Raw genomic sequence first — 13,972 nt, 5'->3', positions numbered from 1 at the left:
AAATCAGTAAGACTATATTCATTAGGAAGGCAAAAACATGCTTGCCTTGTGGCACAGTGCCTGGCAAGATGAATGTGCCCTTTGGAGGGTTTCTCATAACCCATTCCTCTTGAGGCTCCTTAAAACCTGAGGAGTCTACCAGTTTTTACCTGAAGAGGTTATCTTTTCTAATTAGGTTTCACGCTGTTCAAATACGTTTTTGTTTTCAACTATTAGCACCTTTTTTATTGTCTCAAATGAGACTGCTCTGTAGAAAATAATCACCATGTACATGAATGCTTCCAAAAATCTTTAATTAAAAAAATCACCAGGTATAGAGGGAGTTTCCAAGATAACTTCTTCAGTAATTACTTCCTCTTTCATTCATTAGTCATCTTTGCAGTCAAAACTGCTGGTGAAAAGTCAGAAATTATTCATTTTTACCAGTGAGCTTTGCAGGTGGCTCAGTGGGAGAGAAACTGCCTTCAGTCAGGAGAACAGGGTTTGATCCCTGGGTGGGGAAGATCCCCTGGAGAAGGAAATGGCAACGCACTCTAGTATTCTTGCCTGGGAAATCCCATGGTTAGAGGAGCCTGGTGGGCTACAGTCCATGGAGTCACAAAAGGGCCGGACGTGACCTACTGTCTAAACAACAGCAACAATGTTATTCAGTTCAGTTCCGTTCAGCCGGTTGTGTCGACTCTTTGCGACCCCATAAATCGCAACACGACAGGCCTCCCTGTCCATCACCAACTCCCGGAGTTCACTCAAACTCATGTCCATCGAGTTGGTGATGCCATCCAGCCATCTCATCCTCTGTCGTCCCCTTTTCCGGCCCTAATCCCTCCAGCATCAGGGTCTTTTCCAATGAGTCAACTCTTCACATAAGGTGGCCAAAGTATTGGAGTTTCATCTTCAGCATCAGTCCTTCCAATGAACACCCAGGACTGATCTCCTTTAGGATGGACTGGTTGGATCTCCCTGCAGTCCAAGGGACTCTCAAGAGTCTTCTCCAACACCACAGTTCAAAAGCAGGCAATCATAAACAATTTTTTTGTTGTTGTTCAGGTTTTACACAGCATTAGGTTGTTAATCAAGGGTTAAAAGTTAAGTAATCATAAGACAGGGTCACTTACATAGCCCACAGTGTTTCTTTTCTAATACATTCTTATTTTAAAATGATGATACACAGAACTGAAAATATTCTTAGGAATATTTTCTTATGAGCTTCTTATGAGCAGCTCTTTAATTCAAGAATCACATTAAAAAGAGCTTCTTTGTCTTCATATGTGGCAGATGTAAATTTCTCTAATTTACTCTATATAAATGGCTTTCTTCCCCTTTAGAAACAATGAAAAGGTGAATCAGAACTGGGAAAATGAATTTTACTGCAAATAGTGTCATGATCTTAAAGGAAGAAGCAATTCATGTCTCATCTTCCTAGACAGTACTTAAAGAATTGAGAGTCCACTGCCACATCTTTGAAGCCTTCTTAAGAGTATTTAAAACCTTACGACTGATGATTCTAGCACTAATAGTAGGGCTCAGCAATATTTGTAGGTTCCACTGTTAAGTCATCAATGTGAATAAATTGAGGGAAAAAAAAAACATGTACAGGAAGGTGAATCTGAGGGCATTTGGTGAAATGCCAAAGCATTTAGGGCTTCCCTGGTAGCTCAGCTGGTAAAGAATCCACCTACAATGCAGGAGACCCTGGTTCGATTCCTGGGTTGGGAAAATCCCTTGGAGAAGGGAGTGGCTACCCACTCCAGTATTCTGGCCCGGAGAATCCCAAAGCATTTACTCTAGGAAAGAGGCAACAATACCATAATTTTATTTTTCTCTGTCAATGTTATAAATGTTAATCCATTCCAAGAAAACAGATGTGAAGGGCATCACATGAATTTCTCAGATGAGTTCCTGCATAATGATTCACTTATTTAATCTGCTCAAAATATCCCAGATTATTCCACAGTTCACAAAATTGAATGCCTTAGGAACTAGACAGGTAAAACTAAATATGGTAAGAACTCTAAGGATTCGACATAATTTTTTTTAATGTTCTGGCCAAGATAAATGTATGTGCAAGTTGAACTAGCCTCATTCATTAATTAATAACATCAAGCCTACCTTTTTTAATATTTTAATTTATTGAAGACTTTAAAAAGTTTTTTTTTTTTTTTTTTTACAAAATTTTAGGTGAAATCTGAATTTCACAATCAAGTGTAAATCAAATGCCTGTATCCTCTTAAGGTTTTACTCTGTTTTCCTAGTTAAAAGTAAGAGTGAAAGAGGTTTGAAACACTTCCCCATTCACTTCTTTTCCACGTCACTGATGTGCAACTGGTTGATGTTCTGAGAGAGAGATGGACTTTGAATTCCCATGAGATGTTTCTAATAAAGCTTGACATTCCAGGTTTACGACCCTGGGCTTATAATAAATAATAGGGAAAATTATTTTTGAGCAGAATGAAGTCATCAGAGTCTAGTTCTGGCATCTATCTGCTTTATAATCTTTTATATATAAATTACCTTCTCAAGGCACCATCCTTATCTGTTATAATAGATAATGATAATTATCTATTATCATTGGAGGATAATGAGGAGGGTAATGATAATTTCAACCTTATAGTTTTGAGAATTAACTGTGTCAGTACTTGTATTTAGCATAAAGTCTGGCACTAGTAAATGTTCAGTAAATATCAACTACACAAGTGACTTTAGAAATTTTAAGGTTAGCTTTTTTTGACTATCTCAGCAGCCATCTATTCACTATAACATCGTTTAATGGCCTCAGTTCATGAAAGTTAAATCTTCAAAAATACCACACTTGAGGATTAGGATGAGGTGCTAATTCTGCCGGAACCTGTCTCAAGTGGCAAGGCTACAAAACTGAACATGATACATAAGAGCTTAAACTACAAGGAGTTTGAATAGGAGTGCTATAAACTAAGAAGTGAATAAACATATTTTGTGATAAATATAAGGTGCTATGAGAGGCGTGCAGAGGCTTCAGTAGTGGCGGCTTCAGTTCTGTAGAGCACAGGCTCAGTGGTTGTGGCACACAGGCTTAGTTGCTCGTGGAATATGGGATCTTCCCAGATCAGGGATTGAACCGATGTTTCCTGCATTGGCAGGTGAATTCTTTACCACTGAGCCACCAGGGAAGCTCCTACGTCATTAAAGTTTTGGGTTTTAGATTTGAATGAACATTTTAATAAAAGTTCTAGGATTCATTTTCTGTAATAGAGTTTGTATGATTTTTACTTCTATATGTTTGTCTTTATTTTGATGTGGTGAAAAGTCAATCTTTGGAAATAATTGAAAAAGATTTTTTAATTAGAATGTCCTATTCTTGCTAGATTAGGTGTAATAAATTTTCAGTTTTTCTGGTTCTCTATTACTTAATTTTTGTCTATTATTTGATACATAAAGTATTTGATATTTGAAAGATAAACTAAATTTCATTTTTCCCAGATAGTGAGCCAGTTTCCTAATACCTTATAGTGTTGATTGGTTTGGCTTCTTAAAATTCTCTAACATATCTGTATGGTTTTATATTAATAAGCCTATTAGTTGATTATTGACTTACATGTTTTGCTGTCTGTTATGTCCGGTTTTTTCTCATTGTTTCCTATGAATTTCTATAGCTTATTTTTGTTTTTCTAGATAAACTTTAGATACATTTTGTCATTTTCCATGAACAAATACTAGTTTTAGTTGGAATTCTATAAACCTACACATTTACTGGTATTTTCATAATGTTTACGGAGAATTAATATTACTTAAAGGGCTACTTACTGAACTTCAGTGATCCATGATTATAACACATGGATAAAGTTTACAAAAATCCTTTTTGCATAAAAGCATTGTTTCATATTCAAAATAGCACATCCTAACTTTTTTCCCCTGTCAGACTAATATTGGTTAATAATAATTTGTTGGTATTGTTTACAATGAAGTTACTCAAAACCTTTTTAAAGTCTATTCTGCTACTATACCTTAAGTTTTCAAATTTTATTTTCTACTTTTTATAATGAGACATATTACATTTGTGTATGATTTTTATAATTCCTTGGATTGTAAGTAAAAGCAAAATTGTTCTCTTTGTCATATATAAAATTCTTATTGTTACATATTAACATTTTTAGTAAATTATTGCTGTATAGTATTCTTGGGAAATACTTAATATTATACTAATTTAGGTCATATTTAGATTATATTTTACCGTAGTATAAAATTGATTAACCTCATACATTCAACTTGGGAACACTGGCATAAAATATTAATATCTTCTTTCTTTTTTTCCCTACTTTTCTAATTGACAGTAATGCGGTTGACCAAACCTACTTTATTCACCAATATTCCAGTAACATGTGAAGAGAAAGACTTACCTGGTATGACACATGCTTTATTCTTCTTGTACCTAAGAAAGAGTTGTATTACCTTGGGGATAAGCCTAGCCTTGCCAATCTTACACTAACTATTTGCTGTATCCTTCATTGTTTGTTTTTGTACATGTAAATATGGCCATCTGAGCAGTAAGTCTCACTCATAATCTATAAATCAAGACACTATTGATATCCCATGGCAACAGAGACTTTTAGTTTTAGTAAAAACACATTCCTTGTAATAATACTATTAAAATTTTGTTTATCCTCACATGTTCCATCAATGTATGTTAGCATTCCCTTTATTAAAAATTATTGGAGCTTCTATATTTTATATCTCATGACCTACATTTTCCTTTGTCCTAAAGTGTTCATTTTCTGCAGAAACAGAATTTTTTGGTGTGCATTGTTGTAATGAAGATTAGAAATTAGATTTTTTTAAATATAATTTTTGCTGTGAGATTATTTTTTTTAAATATCTCTCAAAACTATTTCTTCACATAAATAAAAGTTATTTACAAGATCAATGTTAGAATTTGATGTTTTTCTCTTTCTACAGGAGATCTCTTTAACCAACTTATGAGAGATGATCCTTCAACTGTAAATGGTGCAGAAATTTTAATGTTGGGAGAAATGTTGACCTTACCACAGAATTTTGGGTAAGAATCGTATGCTCACGTTTGAAACACAATAGCACTCTGAAGCCATTACAGATCATGTTTTCAAAAGATAACTATAGGATGGAAAAATGCTCATGATACATTTAAGTGGTTGAAAAAAAAAATTTAACAGAAATTGTACTATTTGATTCTGGTTGTTGTTGTTGTTGTTGTTGTTTTAATAAATGCATACCAAGTGTTAATAGTGGTTCCTAGGGTGGTAGAATTTTAACTTTCTTCTTTGGTGGTTGTGGTTTAGTTGCTAAGTCATGTCTAATTCTTTGTGACCCCATGGACTGTGGCTCCAGGCTCCTCTGTCCATAGGATTTTCCATGCAAAATATTGGAGTGGGTTGCCATTTCCTTCTCCAGGATATCTTCCCTACCCAGGGATCAAGCCTGCATCTCCTACATTGCAGGCAGATTCTTTACCAACTGAGCCAGCAGACAAGCCTATAGATCTTTTTAAATGCCTGTGTATTCCTTTATTTTAAAGGATTCAGTCTCAGTGTCTTTCAGAATCAGCTCTTTTCTTCACCTTCACAGCCCTTTACCATCATAAGTTATTGGACTTGTCAGCTTATTAGGAACTCTAAATGTTTTATTCCTCTCTTGCTCTTAGTTATTCTCTTATTCTAGATTATTACTGAGGTAAAAGCCCCTGGTCCCACTCTGTTTGCAACCAAGATAATTTTTAAAGGTTTATAGAATGTGGTAATTGATTAGTGTCTTGAGAGCTTAGAAATATATTCATGTAAAAAATGTTCATATTAAAATATTTTTATATAAACCTACATACATTTATATGTTAATATGCATTATATATAATATATACTAGGCTTCCCTGGTAGCTCAGCTGGTAAAGAATCTGCCTGCAATGCAGGAGACCCCTGTTCAATTCCTGGGTCGGAAAGATCCGCTAAGAAGGGATAGGCTATCCACTCCAGTACTCTTGGGCTTCCCTGGTGGCTCAGCTGGTAAAGAATCCACCTACAATGCTGGAGACCTGGGTTTGATCCCTGGATTGGGAAGATCCCCTGGAGAAGGGAACAACTACCCACTCCAGTATTTTGGCCTGGAGAATTCCATGGACTGTGTAGGCCATGGGGTCGCAAAGAGTAGGACATGACTGAGCCACTACTTATAAAGTAATGCCACTAGTCATTTTGATTAGAATAAGTTAGAAAAGTAAAATAAATTGGTAAAAATACTCTGAAATCAATAACTTGATCCCTTCTAGATTCAGGGCATAAGTTATTTCAAATATTGCCTTTTGTAGCCTCCTTATTAAGACTTTTAACGTGGATCTGATTTCAATGACTTATTTTTAGGAGGGCTGTTAGTTTTGCCAGTAGTTGAGGGTCAAGTTATATAGCATGCTTTATAGATTAAATCTGTATTTTGAATTGCACTAGATAATGAGTGAGCAGCCTAGTGTAAACAAAGAAATACTGAAATAGTATTTCACCTGAGTTACGGAAGCCACTCTGCCATGACAAGGCTGTAATCCATGAAGGGATTACTATCCTTTAGTAACTTCTCTATTTGATATTCTCAATGGTGCATAAATAGAATATTTGTGATAAAACTTGAATGGATTTCTGTCTAAAAATTTATTTTATTTCACAGGAATATATTTTTGGGAGAGACCTTTTCCAGTTATATCAGTGTCCATAATGATAGCAATCAAGTTGTAAAAGATATATTGGTTAAAGTAAGTGGCATTCTTTTTGGGGATAATTTTTTTTTTTTTTACTTTTTAATTTCTATTCTTAATGTTTTGAGACTTCATTAAAATACATGTTCGATACTGACTTTTTAATTGTTATTATTAGCAAGTATTAATTGAACACCCTAAGTTATAAGATATGCTTTGAACAGAATCATTGTTCCTTATCCTCAAAGTTTGTGATAGCTTGGATGAGAAAATATACCAAAGGTAAATAGCACTTAAATTTCTGTTAATGATTTATGATTAACACAATAAAGGTTGAATTTCACAGGAGAGATCATCACTGGGGATTGCATCATTCAGGAAGGGCTGTTGAAGGAGAGGGAACACAGAAAGGTCTTGAAAGAATGGCAGGGTTTAGAAGGAAAGACGAAAGAGGGGCGTGGCGATTGGAAGCAGGAACATAGGAATATGTAGTGTGTTCTTGTAGCAGTGAACAGAATTCACTTAGTAAAAGCAAGTAAGGTTGTATAGATAGGTAGTAACCACACAGTAAGTGAGCATCTTGAAAGCCAGACTAAGTCTGAGGTTATTTTAAGACAGTGTGCAATCAGTGGAGAATTTTGAGCAGAGGTTCGTGTTGGAAGGCTAACACGAAAGCATTATATGGGATGGTTTGTAGGAAATAAGCCAGTTAGAAGATTCTTACAGTTTTGAGAATCAAGAGATAGAATATGCTAGCTCATTTAAACACCTTGGATATATTCACAAAGAAAAAGAGCTTGAAAAAGAAAAAAATTCATTGTCAAATCTGTATTCACGTGGCATTTATAATAACAAATGAGACAATACTAATAAATATCCTACTTTGAAGTCTTTGCGTTAGGAAATATTAGGTTAGAATTTACTGCAGAAAGCTTGTTAACTGATTTCTTTTTTAAATAAAATCTTTTTAAAAGTTTTAGTTCTTACAGACAAAACCACTGCCACTCCTCATGACTTAATGTGATCTTTGCTTTCTCTGTATTTTTCTTGACATTTGCTTTGAAGTTTTATCACAATTTCATTGATTTCATTATTTGACAAACATTTATTAATTGCCTACTGTGTGCCAGGCTCTGTGTTACAGTGGTGAAGAAGAGAAGACATCCCTTTTTAAATCCTGCTCATCCAAAAACCAATTTGGAGCATGAAACCTACCCTGTAATTGTATTCCCCTTCCTCAAGCCAGCCATCCATTCCTCCTTTACTCTGTATTATCTTCCCAAAACATTTAAATTCCATAGGAACAGAGATTTTGGTCTCTTTTGGTCACTGCTTTATCTCCAATTCCTGGAAAAGTCCTGGTGGTAATTAGGAAGTAAATGTTAAGTGCAGCAGTTATAACATGAAAAAGGAAAAAGGTATAAGTGTTTAGCTATATATATATAATACATACTGTAGTTATGATTCATGTTTAACAGGTAATACATAGGGAAACAAACTGGACAGAAAGCCCATGGGTTTGACTGTTTTCTTTTCTTCCCCTCCTCCTTCTCTAATGTCTAAAATGTTAAAGAATTTTGAATTTTAGTTTCGTTGCTTATTAGTTGTATAACCTATGGAGAGCTGTTCTTTCTGTGTTCTCTCACTTGTATGTAAAACAGGGATGGTACAATTACCTGCTTCAGGATTTATTCAGTCACTAAGTCGTGTCCCACTATTTGCTACCCATGGACTGCAGGATGCCAGACTTCCGTGTCCTTCGCTCCCTCTTGGAATTTGCTCAAACTCGTGTCCGTTGATTCAGTGATGGGATCCAAACATCTCATTCTCTGTCGCCACCTTCTCCTCCTGCCCACGATCTTTCCCAGCAGCAGGGTCTTTTCTAGTGAGTCAGCTCTTTGCATCAGGCCAAAGTGTTGGTGCTTCAGCTTCAACCATCAGTTCTTCCAAAATCAATATTCAGGGTTCATTTCCTTAAGGATTGATTGGTTTGATCTTGCTGTCCAAGGGACTCTCAAGAGTCTTTTCCAGTACCACAGCTTGAAAGCATCAATTCTTCTGCATTCAGCCTTCTTCATGGTCCAACTCTCACATCTGTACATGACTACTAGAAAAACCATAGCTTTGACTGTACAGACCTTTGTCGACAAAGTGATGTCTCTGCTTTTTTAATACTCTGTCTAGGTTTGTCATAGCTTTTCTTCCAAGAAGTAAGCATCTTTTTAATTCCATGGCTATAGTCACCATCTGCAGTGATTTTGGAGCCCAAGAAAATAAAATCTGCAACTTTTTCCCCTTTTCCCCATCTATTTGCCATGAAGTAATGGGACCAGATGCCATGATCTTAGTTTTCAGAATGTTGATTTTTAAGCCAGCTTTTTCACTCTTCTTTCACCTTAAGCAAGAGGCTCTTTAGTTTCTCTTCACTTTCTCCCATTAGGGTGGTATCATCTGCATATCTCATGTTGTTGATGTTTCTCACAGCAGTCTTGATTCCAGCTTGTGATTGCTCTAGCCTGGCATTTCACATGATGTACTCTGCATATAAGTTAAATAAACAGGGTGACAATATACACCCTTGATGTACTCCTTCCCAATTTGGAACCAGTCTGTTGTTCCATGTCTGGTTCTAACTTATGCTTCTTGACATGCATACAGATTTCTCAGGAGGCAGATCAGGTGGTCTGGTATTCCCATCTCTTTAAGAATTTTCCATAGTTTGTTGTGATCTACACGGTCAAAGGCTTTAGTGTAGTTAGTGAAGCCTTAGTAAATATTTTCCGGAATTCCCTTGCTTTTTCTATGTCCAATGGATGTTGGCAATTTGATCTCTGTTTCCCCTGCCCTTTCTAAATGCAGCTTGTACACCTGAAAGGTCTCAGTTCCCGTACTGTTGAAGCTTGTAGCAGGCATCAGGTGAGCAGAGTGCTTAGAACAGGGCCTTGCGCATGGTAGGGGCCCAGTGTGAGCTACTACTACTGTTTAGTAACTGAATATAATAGCAAAAGAGAGGGCACTAATAAATATCCACTTTGAACTGCCTGCATTAAGAATGTTAGGTTAGAATTTACTGCTAAAAACTGAATTTTTTTAAACAAAATCTTTTTAAAAGTCTTAGCTCTTACAGGCAAAACCACTTCCACTCCCTGTGACTTAATGTGATCTTTGCTTTATCTGTATTTTTCTTGACACTTGCCTTGAAGTTTTATCATAATTTCATTATTTGACAAACCTTTATTAATAACTTACTGTGTGCCAGGCACCATGTTATAGCAGTGAAGAAGAGAACACAAGAGGTTCCTACCTCAATGCTGCTGCTGCTGCTAAGTTGCTTCAGTCGTGTCCGACTCTGTGCGACCCCATAGACGGCAGCCCATCAGGCTCCCCGTCCCTGGGATTCTCCAGACAAGAACACTGGAGTGGGTTGCCATTTCCTCCTCCGATGCATGAAAGTAAAAAGTGAAAGTGAAGTCGCTCAGTCGTGTCCGACTCTTAGCGACCCCATGGGTTGCAGCCTAACAGGCTCCTCCGTCCGTGGGATTTTCCAGGCAAGAGTACTGGAGTGGGGTGCCATTGCCTTCTCAATAGACCTTACATTTTTGGTAGGGGAGATGGAAAGAAACAGGTGGGCAAAAAATCATAAGGTAATTACAGATGGTAATAAATGTTACAAAAGAAATTAGCAGGGAATGTGGTAGAAAGTAACTTAGTGGGGGCAGGTTGCTAAGTTAGAGAAACTGGTTCTTTCTTAGTTGATGACTTTAATGTTGATCTCTACTTCTGCAAATCAGTTGGTTTCTGACTTCTAATGTTGTTTTGAATGATTGTTTACCTTTTAGTGCTATATACTAACACATGTGTACACATCTGTATATGTTTCTGTAATATCCATCTGTCTATATATAAATTTTAAAACCATAGGTTCATATGGATGCCCCAAATTCCAGTCCAGTACCAAAGGTTTCATTGTAGCCTTCTCACTTTTCTTATTTGTACTTTTTTGTCCCCAAAGGTCAGAAACCTGTCTCTTGCTACCCATAATGTATATGTTTTTTGTTTAATCCTGCGATACACATAGAAGTTTTAAAATTGCTAATCTGTACCCTTGCCAAAAAGCAGATGTTCAAGAGTAAAACATTTGTATGCCATTCTTTTTGTTTTTAGCTTTTGTTTGCCAAACGTAAATTGGTTCTTACTTTTCCTTTGCCCTTGGTATGGTTGTGTTCATTTGCAGTAGAGTTAGGTTCATTTGATGCTGTATGGATTCCATTTTGGATTCCCCCTACTTCATGGCTGATTTATTTATTTTCAGATGTGCGTTTGTATGAACCATTACTCTTTTCTAAGCATCAGAGAAATGTGACATCTCTACAGAGAGATGTGTACAGAGAAGTGTCACTCTCCTTTCATCCCTACTGCCTTGCTTGCTCCTGTTCCCCTATTCCTTCTACCCATACTCACCCACAACCTGTAGGTAACCAAGTTCACTTGTATTTTATTCTCTCTTTCTTTCAAGGCTGATCTTCAGACAAGTTCTCAGCGTTTGAATCTTTCAGCCTCTAACGCTGCAGTGGCTGAACTTAAACCCGATTGTTGTATTGATGATGTCATACACCATGAAGTAAAGGAAATTGGAACACACATGTAAGAATTAATTTTACTACATCTCAAAGGCTTTTACTTATAACAGCCTTTATCTGAAATTTTTGCTTTATTTCCACTCATTATCAAGCCTGAAAAATTACTTCAGAAGGAGTTTTATGTGCCATGTTTACATGTTTGCCAGAAACAGACTTTAAACAAAATGTTTATTGTGTAAGGGGAAAAAAATGTTCATTTATCTCTAGTTTTATTTTTGCATCTGCAGTCTGACTGAAAAATAAAAATCCATGCTGCAAACCTTTAAAACCCAGGTGGTACTCTAAAAATACTTTTACAGTATGTTTATTCTTTTGAAATGCTAACAACTGATGTTAATAACATTTATTTTTAAATTCACAGCTTTTCAGTTCTGGGTTTAACTATATAAATACACTCTATCCTGAGAGTTCAAAAGTAGAGAACCAAAATAAAACAAACTATGAGAGGAAAAAGAAATGTCAAATTCTGTATCCCTGGCCTGTGTAGGTATTTGAATGTGAATGCTCTGTTTTTCTTTGTCTGAGAGGCAAAAATGAACAATTCAGAGCCACCTAAAGTAATTTTAGATTTCTCTATCTGCCTTACCACTCCCACATATAGTTGATTCTCAAAGTCCTATTCTTGTTAATTATCTCTCAGTAGCCTCTCTTCATCTCTTCTTACATCACCATTTCTGTTTCTCTTTCTTGTCTTAAAGAAGTACATATAATATTATCTATCATTTAATAATAAAATAATTTTTATTTATATATATATTTATATATTTATTATAATTATAATTTATTTATATATTTTATATATAATTATATATATAATAAATATATATTTATTTTATAATATAATAATATTTATTATAAAAGTGCCTCTGTTTAGGCACTTTTTAATGTATATTCTGGGCTTCCTTGGTGGCTAAGATCGTAAAGAGTCTGCCTGCAATGCAGTAGACCCAGGTTCGATTCCTGGGTCTGAAAGATCCTCTGGAGAAGAGAGTGACAACTCACTCCAGTTTGCTTGCCTGGAGAATCTCATGAGCAGAGGAGGCAATCCATGGGATCCCATAAAGTTAGACATGACTGAGCAACTAACACTAATACATATTCTGTGGTTGGTATAAGCTTTGGTGTCAGATTTTCTGAAATTCAGATGTTAGCTCAATCATTTATTTAACTATGTGGTCTTGAATAAGTCACCTAACACTTCAGTGATCTCCCATTACCCTTAGGAAATTCTGACTTTATATAGTTTTTGCAGAGCTCTCCATACCTAATCCTTAACAAATAGTCTCGTTCCACCTTTCATCATACTTCGCTCCCACTTTACACTGCGGTTATATTGGACTGTTTTACCTCTGAATTCCTCCACAACTTGAAATGTATTCTTCTCTTATAAAGGAATGCCTATGTCATTTTGTTTAGTTTAATTTTACTTCTTCAAATATTTTTCTATGTCTTTTGTACTTGAAATTATTCACTGAGTGCCTGCTGTTCCCATTAAAGTATGAATTCCACAAAGTTGGCTGTATCCTCAGAATTTAGCAGAGAAATAGTGGTCAACATTTGTTGAAATTGAGTTTATTGAAATGATAATAAATGTGTAAAATCCCCATTTTACAGAAAATGAGACTTTTGTAGAATTAAATAGCCAGTAAATAATGGCATGGAGCTCAAATCTAGCTTCAAAATCTGTACTTTGTTTCCAACCGTGAGTACTAGGAGAGCAGGTGTTGAGTTTTGATCAACTCTAAATCCCTAGCACCTAGTTTAGTACCAGGTACAAATATAAAAAAGAAATAAATTACCTATAATGTCACCTCCTAGCATAACCACTATTAAGATATTGGTATACTTCAGTCTTTTTATGTGTATATATAACAGATATGTATAAATAAATAATATTTTGTAAAATTGTGATAAAATTACCCCATGGCTTTATCTTTTTTAATGCACCAAGAACATTTTCCCACTTGAGTCAGTATTCTTTGAAAAGATTCTTAAAATGATTTTATCTACACAGTTGGACCATGTACTATAATTTGTTTACTCTGATGTTAAACTTTCCACTTGTTCAGTTATAAATAACACAGTGATGAACACCTTAATATTTCCTGTGATAGATTACTTGAAATGGGTTTACTATAGGAGCATATAAGCATTTTTAAGACTCCTTTCCTGAAGGATTGTTTTCTCAATTTTTATAACCAGTAGCAGTATAAAGAGATTCAGTTTCTCTAAACCCTCAACAACCCTGTTATTTCTTGGAAGGAATTTTTGCCAGATCTTAAGATGGGGAAAAATCTTACCTCATTATTGTAATTTGTAATTTGTTTTTTCAACTACTTGTAAGGGTGAACATTTTCATATTTTTGTTAGTATATCATGGTACTGTGATTTATATTCTTTTCTCCTGTTTTGAGTGAGATACTAATGTTATGCCTACAAAGCTTGATATTGTTAGAAGCCTTTTATCCCAATATGTTGTCCTTTTTTAAATTTTGTTTTAGTGTCTTTGATTTATCCAGTTTGTAAATTTGTAGAGGTCATCCTTTCCATTGGATTTATATTAAAAAGCCTTTCCTCATCTTGGAATTTTTTTTTTTAATTTGTTATTTTCTTCTAGTTTATGTGAACTTATTTTTAATATTCAACT

General features: G+C 35.3%; 1 protein-coding gene across 6 annotated transcripts in view; it reads left to right on the top strand.

Moving 5' to 3' along the window:
- The window catches only part of TRAPPC13 (trafficking protein particle complex subunit 13), a 35,943-nt gene that overhangs the window by 6,128 nt on the left and 15,843 nt on the right, over window positions 1–13,972 (top strand). For all 6 annotated transcript variants that reach the window (XM_061393418.1, XM_061393417.1, XM_061393416.1 and 3 more), the window contains exons 2-5: window positions 4,308–4,376; window positions 4,930–5,029; window positions 6,658–6,742; window positions 11,202–11,329. In XM_061393418.1, coding sequence (XP_061249402.1) covers window positions 4,308–4,376; window positions 4,930–5,029; window positions 6,658–6,742; window positions 11,202–11,329 — 382 coding nt within the window. The remainder of the gene's footprint in view (window positions 1–4,307; window positions 4,377–4,929; window positions 5,030–6,657; window positions 6,743–11,201; window positions 11,330–13,972) is intronic.

Source organism: Bos javanicus, chromosome 20, assembly GCF_032452875.1.
Source record: "Bos javanicus breed banteng chromosome 20, ARS-OSU_banteng_1.0, whole genome shotgun sequence".
Lineage (NCBI taxonomy): Eukaryota > Metazoa > Chordata > Mammalia > Artiodactyla > Bovidae > Bos > Bos javanicus.
Note: the sequence above shows the minus strand (reverse complement) of the source record. Positions and strands in the feature narration are given on the sequence as shown.